General features: G+C 36.3%; 1 protein-coding gene across 1 annotated transcript in view; it reads left to right on the top strand.

Annotated features, from left to right (window-relative positions):
- LOC124156350 (protein FAM193A-like) overlaps positions 1–12,123 on the top strand; it is a 54,361-nt gene extending 42,238 nt beyond the window's left edge. The window contains exons 17-20 of the mRNA XM_046530857.1: positions 1,272–1,647; positions 3,273–4,253; positions 5,404–6,261; positions 10,136–12,123. Coding sequence (XP_046386813.1) covers positions 1,272–1,647; positions 3,273–4,253; positions 5,404–6,261; positions 10,136–10,323 — 2,403 coding nt within the window. The 3' untranslated portion in view covers positions 10,324–12,123. The remainder of the gene's footprint in view (positions 1–1,271; positions 1,648–3,272; positions 4,254–5,403; positions 6,262–10,135) is intronic.
- The last annotated feature ends 1,943 nt before the right edge of the window (positions 12,124–14,066 follow it).

Genomic DNA, 14,066 nt, shown 5'->3' with positions numbered 1-14,066 from the left:
ATCAAATATAAAATTAATAAATTACAAAATTAATCTATTGCAATTGTGCAAATGTCTTTACTCAGGGCTCTTCCTAGCAGTTTAAATATGTATATGAATTGAATTTTCTACATATTACTAGGGGTTTATTCATTTCAATTCTGCTCATGAAACCCTTTAAGACACTTTAATTTTCATTCATTTCCTAATGTTGACACAATTACTATCTATGCTGTATTACTAAAAAATGTCCCTCATTTTTTGCATCATGCTAAGCATTAAGAATAGATCATTCAGAAAGGGGATTGGAAAAATGAGAATATGTTGGAACATGTATTGCAATTTTGCCTGGTCCAGAAATTACCATGCTCAAATTGACTCAACTCGATACTCACGAGTAGTTTTCAACTTGACTTGTTACTTGAATCGAGATCAAAATTTACTACTCGCACATTCCTAGAATTAACCCTAAGGCTTTGGGAGTACATGATTTTAGCTACCAGCCTGTGTGGGAGAGAATCAAGAAATATTTTTCCCTCTAGCCTGGTCGAGTGTCTTGCAAGGAGTGAACCTTTATAATCCGAGGCAACCCTTCCTTCTCTCCTACCAACAGAGGGGACATTTGGGCACTTGTCATAGGCATATTAGATGCGTGGAGTGGGAAGGAAATAATACGAAATGGGCAGCACGAAAAGAAATGCCAGGAGGCACCCCCTGCCGTGAGGGATGGCCAGGGAGAGTTAAGCCGCTTTAGCGATCCCTACAGTGAGGGATAGTGCACATGGGCTCTACCCGGGTACCAGTAAAGATTTTGGGAAACTGCCGAGCCATGGTCAAATGTTTAAAAACGTTTTTACCGCAGTCAGCATACGACATGTTTAAAAATGTTCTTGCAGTCTAAGGGTTAATTAAACACATTTAAAATGTACATGGGTCACTTAAACAACTGGCTATGATACTACCAGTTCCAACATTTTCAGTCTAATTTTTTCATTAATTAATAATCAACCAAACCTCACTCTTAATTTTTGTACTAATTTTATCAGGTTTTGCATTAAGTTTTTATATGAATGCCTGCGTGGGTGTTGGAGTCCTATGATCAGTGCTACTAATGGATAATTTTTTCCTTAATTTTTCCACGGAACAATTCTTAGCCTCAACAATTCAATTTTAATCAGTGAATGTATTTCACTTCTTATACATTATGTCAGTTGTTTCTTCCACTGGAGGATTTGAGACTGTTTGTAATGAGTGTGGAATATTTTCAAACATAAGTTTTTTAAAATTTACAGCTTGAAGAAAAAATGAAAAAAGAGAAAGAAGAAGCTGAAAGGCAAAGACTGGAGGAAATTGCCAATAAGACGCCTGAAGTGACAATCACTGTGGTCAACGCCCCTGGAGCAACTCCTGTGATTCCCCCTGTCAAAACTGCCATTCCTTCCAAAGGGGCTGTGACTGTTAATAAAAAAGACAATGGTTCCAAAGTTAATGTTGCTAGTGCGAATGAGGCAGTGAATGGGAATGCAGGAGAGGAGAGGCCTGTTCCCCAGATGGTTACTATCAAGAGGGTGATTGAATCAAATGGTGCAGAGCCAACTGTCACAATAACACTGAAAGGGGAGACACCTGATAAGGACAAAGTGCTCTTTACACTTGTGAATGGGCAAGGTAAGGGAGTATTGTTAGTGTGGTAGTAATATATTACGTGCGGCTGCAATGGCTTAGCTATTACTTACTAACGTTCACATGCCTCATCCTGATTTTTCAGCGGACATGATACTTACTGTGAATTAATTGGAATCTTATAGCTTACTCATTCTCCATAACACCAACTAAGCTCCAAGAATGTGTGTAACATGGAGTGTATATTGTAGTATTCTAATTTACTTAACTAAAGTATTTCTATTTAATGGATTGAGGCAATTTAGGTGTAATTACTTCAAACGCAAGAAGTACCATTTGACTGTAAAGAATCCAATAGTTATCAAATTTTTATTGCCATAACTTTGGGTACTCACTGTCACATACTTGTGTGTACCATTTTCATGTTCTTTTTTTGGAAAAATGTTGTGGTAGTGTTATTTTATTTGCTTTGCTCCAAAAATTAATGTCAGCTTTTTTATGAGGTATATTTCAGCCAAGTTAGTTGAGTGGATATTGGAGTTTAAATGTTAACATACTTTTCATTAGATGAGCGAGTCTGTTTATCATTTACTCAGCATCAGTATTAGGTTTTCTATGCACATATTAAATTGAAAAGCAAGTTATTTTAACTTTGAAATTACCTGATTCCAATTTTTCTCACTCTTCAAAAACACTATATTACCCAGTCCCATAACATAAGTCCAAACTTTAATTGGTCAATAAGTAATTTTACATGCTGAGTGAGTGGTTGGTATGGACTTGCCTGTTAGCAATCGAAATATCTAAGGCTGATCAATTACCATTCACCATCTTTAGTTCCATGAAGTATCATTTTACCTTGTTTGTCGCACCGTAATAATGATTCTGACGAACATCTTGCATGCAGTCATTGTTTAAAAAATATCACCTGTTACCAATACAGAAAATCAACTGGCAAGTGTAATTGTGATTGATAATTGGAGATGGTATCTTTTAATTTTTATCTTACTATGTCTTAACATTTATGGACCATTTTTTGGTATTGTTATTTTTAACATTATGTGAAGGAATCCACATTGCTTTTTATTTTATTCATGGACGATAATAAGGTAAATGCCTCCTTATTAGCCCTTTGACAGCAATCATAATGTCCATTTTATTTTTACCCTAGGCATTTTAGGTAAGGTTAGCTATTTAAATAAGAATTTACTTGTCATCTATGAATTATAAAGAATAAAATCTAATTCAGAATAGACATTTGTCTGCAATATATTCTCAGGTCATCATGGCCACTAGGCCATACAGGCTGTAAGTCATTCGCTATCACTCAGTTGTAAACAGAATATTTTGTTTGTAATTTCCAATCACGAATAATTTGATGGTTTAGAGGGCTGGATTCAGCATATTTTCTGTTTTGTATCCCTTATCATTAGTAGACTGGCTCTGTCAAAGTTCATAGAGATTTGTCTTACTATTTGCATTATCCCCTTATGAGGATGTACATTTATCCATGGGCCTCAAAAATAGTTTTATGCTGGTGGCATAGTGGGGTGTAAAAGGGCTGCTGGTAGTGAAAGAAGTGAAAGTGAGTCCAAGTGTATCATCTTGTTGTAATCTAAGGTAAACTTACTTTCACCTGCAAGAATTAATTCTGTGGTCTTGGTTTTCAGTTTGCCAAGCTCAAGATGTTGTGGATGAGGCATCAGCTAATACCTCTGGAAGAACTAGCAATGGAAATTCTAACAATAAAAGTGCAAATAACAATAAAAATTCCAGTCAGAATCAAAAGAATCAAGTTAATAATAATAATAATAGTAATACCAATAATAGCAATGTTTCCTCTGGAAATGGAAAGAAGAAGAAAGGAAAATCGGGTGCAAATAATAGTAATAATAATAGCAACAATAATAACAATAATGTTCCTCAGACTTCCCAGTCAGCACCTCCAGTTAATAATGGCAATCAGTCCTCTGTTTCCATTCAATCTTCCAACTCTTCTAAAGCAAACAATTCCCGTGCACCGCAACCCACTAATCAGAAGCGCACCCCTGCTCCTGTTGCGCTGGTGAATGGCCAAGCACGTCCGAGTGAAGTTCAAGCTCTAGTTTCTTCAGCTGTAGCTATAACTCAGGGTCAAAGTCCCTCCATTCAGGTGAATAATGCCATCAATGCTTCCAGGGGAATTCCTATTCCCCGAGCAGTCAATGCTGGTATTGGATCAGTTCCTGTCATTATGCATGGTCCTTCTCTGATACCAGAGACTGTAGCTCAGAGAGGGAGTAAGCAGTCACCTCAAAGCTTCAGTTTGGAAAACTTGAGGTTACCTCCTGGGATCACCATCACTAAAGTAGATGGTCCTGGAAATGCTCAGATGGGTCCGCCTTCCTCAGCATCAAATGTTCCTCAGAAGAAGCCTGGTTTCAATGGGACTTCGAATCAGAATAATCCATCACCTCCACCAAAGGTCCCAGATCCCCCTCCCAGAATTCCCTCAGGACCAGCGTCAATCGTAGCTGCACCAATGATGCCGGCTGGAAGAAACTCGAATGGTTCCATTGGAGGATTTCCTGCTGGGCTTAATGGTCCTAACGTCATCGTTGTTGATACTGGAAAACTGAGAGAGGATGGGGAACCCCAAAATAATATCACTGGTAAGTTGAAATTAGGTTGATTTATAATTTCTTCCGTAGGGAGAATATTTCTTTGGCTGTGACTATGCATTGCCTCCTTTTGGGTTGCTGTTTTCAATAATTCCATAAATTATGAGAAAGCACGACACTACCCTTGTGTGTTGAGATTGCAATTTATTGCTTCAACTGATTATATGAATAACATGCTTATTGTTGGTATAATTATGACATGTATATTGTTGCTGTTTTGCTTCCTAGTTACTTGAAAAAATAAAACGAAATCTCATTACTTAAGTCAGCAGGAAGTTCTTTTTAGATTCTGAAGTCCATAAAATCTGTATTGTGGAATTATTGAACCTAATACTTTATTTGGATGATTTTATCCAATGAACATCAGCTTTCTGTTGAAAGTTGTAATTTGAAGCTACATAAATAAATAATTAATTTTATCAGATGCTATTGACTAGGTATGGTCATATTCCATAAGCTGATACTGATTCTACTTTACAAACTCAAAATTCCACGGCAAAAATATTTAGCTTCAATCTAATCAGTTTAGAAAAAAGTTTTGGACATGGAGCAAGCAGGAGAAACCTGGAACTTGGCAGCAATACAATGCCCCTATCTTTTTGGCCAGCTCCAGGTAGCTCATAATGCATTGAACCTTGCAATAAATAATACCTAATAAAACAAGATAGAATTTGCCAAAAAGTTACTCAGCAATAGTATTGAGAATATAAATCACTTCAGGGAACAAGGTGAAGCTTTCTGTATATCCAAACTTCTCTTTAGCTGGGTGTGTTTCTTATAGAGCACTTTACTGAATTTCAGATTTCAGTATTCAGTTGGCTACTCCTAAAGGATAGAACAGATAGGGAATAGGATAGTTTGGTGATTGTATTCCTTCTTGCTTTTTTCTGTGAACAATTTTCAGAGTATCAATTGTTACCTGTGTATGTATGTAAATGATAGGGTTCGGCGTAAACCTTTTTAAAATTATATCTAAATGAAATTAATACTTCTCACTCCAATTCACAAAAAATAACGAGTTCTGAGACATGGTTAATTGGGTGCCCATCAGTAATAGGATCTCGTGAGCCATCTCTACCATGTAGTCTAAATTTTTTAATGTGGAATTTTGGGTAATTGATAATTTTTACTTTTCATGAAGAAGAACCTCAGGAAAACGGGCTCGCTTCTGGTTCTAAAAAGAAGAATAAGAAGAAAAAGAACAATGGCAACAACAATGCAAATGGTAATGGAACAAAGGTCGTGGAAACTGTTGCTAACCCGGGAGTCATTAATGTTCCTAAAAGTCGACAAGTTAGTGACACTCCTCAGCAAGTTCCTCAGCATCAGATTCAACAGCCTCGGAGTTCTATCAACGCGAAACAATCTCAAGTTTCCAATCAACAGAATGGTTCAAAAGGACAGATTATTAAGCTCCCAGCTCAAAAAAATGGTGTTCAGAAGAGTTCCAGTGAGGTGAATCAAAATTTATCCAGCCATCAACTGCACGAGAAACAAAGTAGTGTGAACACCAAGGGAGTGCGTAGCCAGCCAAACTTATCGCCGCAAGTGAGTGAAGTCATCCAGGGTAACCGCAAAGTGCCTCAAGTTAGTAGTGTCATTAAAGGCAAAGAGAATGTGTCCCAAATGGGGAAGAGGCGGGAGGAGACCAATAATAAATTGGTACCGGAGAGCAATGGTATACCTCATGGAATAACCAATGGCCGTCCGTTGGATAACAACCGAGGGCCACCAGCTCATGGCCCTGTTGTAGTGCCCACTTCATATCCATTCAAGATGATTCCTGAAGCTCCTCAATGTCGCCGTGTTTCTGTTCCCGGCCAGACCATTACAGGAGCTCCTCCATGTCAGAGGATGGGAAATGGAATAACTGCTACCATTGGCACTAGCACTGTGGGTGATGCAGTAGCTGCTGCAGCTGTGGCGGCAGCTCTGCGGAATAAGAAGAAGAAGAAAAAGAAGGGGCAGAATGGGCAATTAGATGACTGGAATTCTGTTGGTAAGTACCCTTTACTCTCCATTTTCTGTGCCTATATGGATGTAATTTAATGGATTTGGCCACAGGAGCAGGGTTTCATTGCAAAAGGTCTATGCTATTTGTCTAATGCAGAAGGTCTATGATATTTGTTTATGGTACAACCTAAATAGGCACCAAATATTTCAAAATAGGCAATTACAATAGGTGCTTAAAAATATTGCATGACTAGCCCATCATTGTCTGATCTCTGCTGTCCCATTCACGCAAAAACAAAGAATCACTTTGCGCTGTCGTTTAAAGTAATAGACATTATTTTCAAATTGTTGCATGTATTTAAGGAATTTAATAATTAAGTAAGAATAACAGACTTAAATGAGTTTGATGAGAACAGAAAACCTAGTTCTCCGAAAAGCTGAAATAGATCCAACCAAATATCTTCTTACAATCCTTCAAAAATGCTCGAGTTTACTTATGGTATTTCTGAAAGACTTATCAGATGAAGTAAAATATATTTAAATGTTTCTATATTAATATTCCAGCACAAGTAACTGCCTGACTAAAAGATGGCTTCATTAACCAGTTATTGCTAAAACTTACAGGCAATTAATTTGAATAAATGATCATCATCATCATCACTGGTCAACAATCCTAGGATTGGTTTGACGCAGCTCTCCACTCAGTTCTCCTATCAGCTAGTCTTTTCACACCTACGTATTTCTTCTCTTTCACATCTCTCTTTACTTGTTCCATATATTTTGTTCGGGGAATGAATGATATGCAAAGAAAATGTAAAGACCTGTAAAATGAGCCATTGCATTCTTTCATATCTTCCTAATTTACAGAGATACGATGTCTGATGGGAAGACACAGGAGTAAAATTTCAGTTTTACAAGATTTAATATTTTCTAAAACTGAAATCTTGCAAAAATACTAAGTCATTTTCTATTGAAATGAAGATGATTTGCCAAATTTTGTCAAAATCGGTGACACAAGGGGCAATTTCAATGTTGAATAAGGTGGAATGACCCGGGTATTTTATGGAATGAGGGCTAAAAATATGTTTGATTCATTTTTCTAAAATAAATAACACAGCTAATTAGGATTTTTTGTGCATTCGGGAGAAGTGGGTTTTTTCCTAGATTGGCAAAAATTCCCAATTTTCTTGTGGAACACAAATGGCTATAATCAGATAAGAAAAGGGACAAAATTTGTGGATGCTACTGTGTACAGCAATTAATTTTCAATTGATAAAATATGTGTGTATATGTATATAAAGTTCTGAGATGCTAAGTTACCAAAAGCAAATAAAAAAATGTTTCTATTTTTTTTCTGAATGTCGTGAAATTTTATAAATAGACCTCAGATTCGGATCCATCACCTCAAAATGAGGACGAGAGGAAGAAATTGAAACTGCCCCAAAACCATCTTATCAAGGCCCTTTTTGAGCACCCATTGACTGGACATAATTGTAGTGTTTGAGTGCATTCCCCACAATTTCAATCCTGTCTGTGAAGGCCGATCAACTCTGGCCATTATATCTTTATTCTAAGCTGTTCATTCAAGAAAAAGTTATAAGCAATTGAAATTATGGTATGTATGCAACACATATAATTACTGTAGTTTTTTCTTCTAATCCAACGAAATAATCGATGGATTATTCTCATTATAGATTAATCTTCCAATTTCGTTGGCACATAAAATTATGGATTCGCTAGTAGTGGGCCCCATCGTCCCAATGGTGGTATGGATTTTTGCCATACCTTCCATCCATATCCTCCATCCTGGAGGCGTCGGCAGGCTCCTAATCATGGCGGCATTTCCCTCCTTTTTCCTTCCCATCCTATCTCCTCCCCGGTTGACTGGGCAAATCAGTTCTGGTACTTGGCCCCAGTGGTGATGGGTCGGTCATGAACGATCGAATCATGTGACCAGGGTCACCTCTGAGATTGATCGGTGAACGGGATCATTCAGATGACTGATAGGGTCATTTCCCCACGTCGGTCGTTCATGACCGTGGACGTTCTCTATCAGTCGCGATCATTGGTCATTCATTATTGTTTCATTGCGAGGATCCAGATGCATGTCATTCGTGATCTTGGTCATTCTCCGTCAATCGCCAGCCATTTGGTCATTCGTGATTGTTCATTGCATAGGTCATTCTCAAACACAGTCCAATCGCTATCATTCTTCGAAGATGTCGCGGCTGATGAACGTCACTCGCGACCTGAATTGACCGTATTTGACTGCTCTTTCACTCGTGGTGATGAATGGCATGGTATTGCAATCATTTTTTGGGGCAAAGTTTGTAATAATTGTAAATTTTTCTATAATCGACATTTCAGGGTACCTATGGCCTTCATATCTCTGGTGATATGCCGAAAATCTTGAGAGAGCCCAGTTTTCTCTCATGCCTTTCAATCAGTTCCATTATTTATATTGACTTTCCATAATAAAATATTGATCATTAACCCTATGTCCCACGAATGATTGGAAATTATTGTTGATTCTGCATCTTGAAAAACAATAAAAGGAGTGTAATACACAAATTTAAGGCACATTCTATATTTGTAAATGTTTTGGAAGTAATTAATATAAAAATTAACTAGATTCTGAATTTAAGTATACCGGGACTAGCCACGGTGATAATATGCTCGGCAGTCCATACCACCATGTCCGGTATAGTCCACAAATTTCCACAGGGAAGAATGACGCCTCGGTAGCTTAACTGGCTAAAGCACTCGGCTGGAAATCGAGGGATCTGGGTTCGAATCCCGGTCAAGGCGAATGATTTTTTCTCTGTGGATTTTTCGAACTAGATTCTGGTTTTAATAAATGAAACAACTTTATAGATTAATAATAATAACAACTCATCTCTCGTTTAACAAGCTTCATTGATATAACCCTTGAGAAGAGAGCGATCAGCGGGTCATGATTGACAACAGGATAGTGACTGCCCCCTCGGTCGTGATTGTCTATGCGGTCATGATTGCCTACTCGGTCGTGATAGCCGTCCACTTTCCACAATCGTGACCCATTCAATCATGACGTGCCGTTCATGACAGAGTCACTCAAATGAATGGTCACCGTGATTGGGATCATGAGAATGACCGACTAAGTCCATCACTACAGCCCTCAACCTTGAAAGGCCTCCTTTGGGTCTTCATCCGCTGTAGTTTTTCCCACTCCGTATACAATATTGCCTAGGATTTTATGCATGTTTAATGGCATAATTTCAGCCTTAACATAATATGTGTATAATAAACTTTTAAGTAAAGCCTAGTTCTGCAATAATGTGAAGTTTGGTGACAGTGAATAGATAATTGCTTTTTTAAGCCCTTAAGTCGTCTTTATCAGTAGGAAAAGGCTAAAATACGTAAGATGGCATTTTTAGGCAGTACCAAGACTGTAATTTTCCGTATATGATGCTTGATGAACATACATCATAGAATTGGTATCCTAAATACAAGAAAAATAGGCATTTCATTTACATATAGCCCTATGCTTAACTATCTCTTTTTTGAACCAGTTACCTGAGATGTGGAGTTACCGTATTTCTCCGAATATAGTCCCCCTCTGAATATAGTCTCCCCCTAATTTTTAAGGCCTCAGTTTCAGGAAAAAATTTAAAAAATATGCTTGAATATAGTTCCCCCTTTACTTTTACCATAGGCATTTTTTGAAAAAAAGGGACTATATTCAGATAAATACGGAATTTAATTTCCTGCCATTTAATGGTGAAACTGGGACTTGATATTTGTGACAGTCACACTATTTAACTATTGTTTAATATAGGTTTAATTGCTTTACTTTCATTTTTTATGTGTTGATAAATTCCAGTATTCAGTGCAGTGAGATTGGAATCAATGAAATCACATGCCTTCTTCATCTATTACAGATAGTGTATTTGCACCAAAGGAGGATATTGACTTGGAGAATGGTGATATAGATGATGATGAAAGAGAGTTGGAGGCCTTCAAAAGGTTTTGCTTTAACTCTGTTCCCCTGGAAAGAAAGGAGAAGGTTCATCTAAACATCAAGGACATTGTGTTGAAAAAGAAACATTCAGTTCTGGGTTGTAGCTAAAGTGCTGGATGTAAATCAACAAGGTGTGGTGGTTGGGAGATATTCCCATGTTCATGGGCTGAATACTGCTGGTTAACCATTCCCTTTAGTTTAAGGATTTCAATGAAATATTGAAGGAATGTCAGCAATATCACAAGGACTGAATTTAGTGTGTTTTAAGTCAAATGTAGTCTCACTTTGAGTGAGCTGCATTATTTGGAATGGTATTTCATACGAGGCATGACATTGCAGAGGTAAATTAACTGATGCATGGACGCCTTGACAATGTTTTGAGACTGTGCTGATGTCTCATCCCATGATTTCATTACATTAAATGATACTGCCATAAAGTATTTATATGAATACATTTTTAAATTATAATTTTACTTGTATATCTACGTACATGATGTATGCTTTTTTCTGTCTGCATTTTACTTTTGTGTATGTTCTAGAGAATATTATGTATATAAAAGAGACTCATTTTTATGCTCCTTTCCCTTTGTATCAAGACTACAGTTGTTGGTTTAATAGTTATTTCGTTTTATCATTTCGTCTTACCAGTTTTAAGTCCTCAATATTTTTGCACAATGGATGAGAATATGGCTGCGAGTAACATACCTATTGAAGACATGGTGCTGCAATGTTTGTTTATGCAAGGGTGACACTTTTGATGGTCTCAATGATGTATCAAGAATGATACAATTTATCTTTGTTGAATGCACACCCTTCTGCATGCAATATATAGGGCAAGTAAGAAATTAATGTGAATAATTTAACATAGAACCTGAAGATTGGGTTGACCAAAAACATTATGTGTAACAATTTTGTTTTTAATCCTACAATTCGGTGTTTAAATTGTTTTTTCCCCGAAGCAATCATTTCCAAGGTTTTTATTGTTTAATTATTTAAAAAAAATCAAATAAATCAGCCCGTTATGTATTGCAACCTGTTTCTTACCTTTTCTAATTGATGTGGTTATATCATTATAAGTGCATGAGTTTGTGTCATTCCCTGATTTTCAAGACTCAAGTCTTTAAAGAATTTTAATGTATTAGTCTGTGGTCTCTTGTTTTTGAGGCCTGGATATGTGGGCTAATTTTTCACTTTCAAAGTTACTATGTAATTTTGAAAAATATTCTATTAGTCATGTTGGTATTTTGTATATGTATGATTGTTTATTATCTTTATCAATGAAATCATCTTATATTATTTACAATATTAGCAGATGAGCTGCCACATCAATCAGTATTGTCAAAAATTGTCTAACTTAAAATTAGACTGTTTGTATGGGTGGAAAGTGCATCTCTCTTGTATATATGCGTGAAAGATGCTGAAAAATACTTTTATCAATACGTAATTATTCCATGAAATTGTGAAACCTTAAGAATACTCACCTTTTTCTGTGTGAGGATTGACATATGCCTATTTGACTGCATATATTGTAGGTGCAGAGTTGAGAACTCGTGGGTTATTTAATCGTACGGTGAAACTTGAAAAATGTTTGTTATACCAGATCTGTGTAGTACTAGAGTCTATGCTAAGTAACTTTATTAGTATATTAAATCAATCTATTAAATATGAGCATATTAGCATTTTATATTTTAAAATACAGCTTAACTTGACCTTTCTCATATTTTCATGAACCTTGCTTGTGGTAGCTTTCTTTATGGTATGTTTGCATTGATGAATCCTGTTGATGTGTGAACATCCTAATTTGTTGAATATATATGCCAATTAATTTTCTCAATTGAAATATGATATAGAAATTGTAAAATCTGTACAGAGATTGTTCGTAAACAATATATGGTTGCAGAACCTCAAGGTTTCGCAGTAACTTTTTTGAGATAACCTCTGGTTATTTCATTCTCATGCAAGAACTCTTTTCTGTGTAAACCGCACCTGACGAAGAATTGACAAGTGTAATTTGGATAGTAGCCCAGGCTAAATGGCATAAGGAAGTGGAGCATTTATTCAATTACTTGTCATGTGGCTGTGAAGGCAGTACTTATAATTTAGAAAGATGTGGTGTGTGCCTCTTTAACATCCATTAGATATTTGGGATATACCAATTGCTTGCTGGAGTTAAACAGTATGTACATGGCCGGGCTCCCTCAAAAATTGACCTTCCTGATTGCATTCATCAGGTTTTTTTTGGATTGGGATGCTATGGCAATGAAAGTCAAGCATCACTCCTCAACATTTATATATCAGAAAAAAATTCAACAAACCTTGATGCTATTAAATCATTCGCTCCTCTGTGTTTTAAACATTCTTATCAATGGAAACATTTCTGATCAGGTAATGAGTAAGTATACCTGGGATGTATTGTTATCATTGCACAGTACTCCCTAACATTATAATGGAAAGGAAGGTGTATTATGCTAAATATTTTGTGTTTCATCCACAATTTTATGAATATGATGTATGATCTTAAGAAACATAATGGTTTAAGATCTATAAGTGGGTGGTTTTGATACTGGTACATAAGGGATGAGGAATTAAATCTTGAAGTTTCTAGTTTTTTTGCAATAATCACCAAGCACCTTAAAGTTTTTACTTTAATTTGTGTAATAGTTAATGAGGCTCTCCGAAATATAGTAATCCATTAAATGACTAGGTTTCCATCACGTAACCCAAATTTCTGGGAAGGGATAGGGAAAAGAAGATCTTCAAGTAAATGCTTCATAGGCTTTGTGGTTGAATTTAGGTGGGGAAAATTATTTAATGAGCCGTGGTCTTATGTGAGAGGGGAACGAGTTTGATATGAGAAAGTGATGGGTGAAGTTAGTGAAAGGTGATGCGTTGTTGTAATCTGTGATTGAGAGAAAGAGATGCAAAGTTAACCCCTTGCGCTGAAATGACGAGTCTAGTTCGTCGTGAACTTCCTATGCCAAATCGCGCAATGACGAGTGTAGCTCGTCATCAGCTTTTCACAATTTTTTCACTATTTAGGGGAACAATATAAATATTTTGAAAGTTTATTAATGTTAAAACATGCCTAATCAACCGTAATGTACATAAAGAACTCATATTACATGAAATGTGATGCATTGGAAGTAATAAAATGATTTTATCGGAGTAATGATAGCTGTCTTCTTGATGTATTTAACTAGAGACTTTACAATATGAAGTAATCACTTTTAATTTCACTGTCCTATGCTGGTTGCTAGCTACAAAATGTAATTTCATAACCTACCATTCCATTTAAAAAGAACCGGAGAAAAAATAAACAGAGGATAGGAATGATATTCAGAATTGAAGTGGAAGGGATTAAGGATGAGAAAAGGCTTCTTTGAAGGGGTGAAGAGAAATAAGACAAGCCTACAAGCAAGTCATGTGATGAGACTTAAAGATAAATTGTATTTTCTATTACTTTTTAGGGATTTTTCAACAGATAGGTTGGAGCTAGTTACGGCATTATACCACCTGGGAAGGGCCCTATTTTTCATCCTCAATGCTTTGTGTCGAAGTAAGGATAATAATGTAATCGCGTAAATGAAGAGTTGTTTCAGGCTTAATCTGGTTGATAGTAAATTAAAAGTTATTGGCAATTTTCTACAAATACTTTTTTCTCCTAATATTTTACTGTAAATATAATGGTAATCGATTTGCATGTTATTAAATGAGAATATAGGTGCGCTGGTCCGATTTATAAATGGAAATGACATGATGCTTATCCGTGTATGAGTTTTACACTTCTTCGATGTTTTCCGCGATATTCATAAAAAAATTAATCGGGCGCAAAATCACCGGGATATTTGCGA

This window comes from Ischnura elegans, chromosome 3 (genome assembly GCF_921293095.1).
Source record: "Ischnura elegans chromosome 3, ioIscEleg1.1, whole genome shotgun sequence".
In the NCBI taxonomy this organism is placed as follows: domain Eukaryota; kingdom Metazoa; phylum Arthropoda; class Insecta; order Odonata; family Coenagrionidae; genus Ischnura; species Ischnura elegans.
The sequence above is the reverse complement of the archived record's forward strand: the minus strand, read 5'-3'. Positions and strand labels throughout refer to the sequence as shown.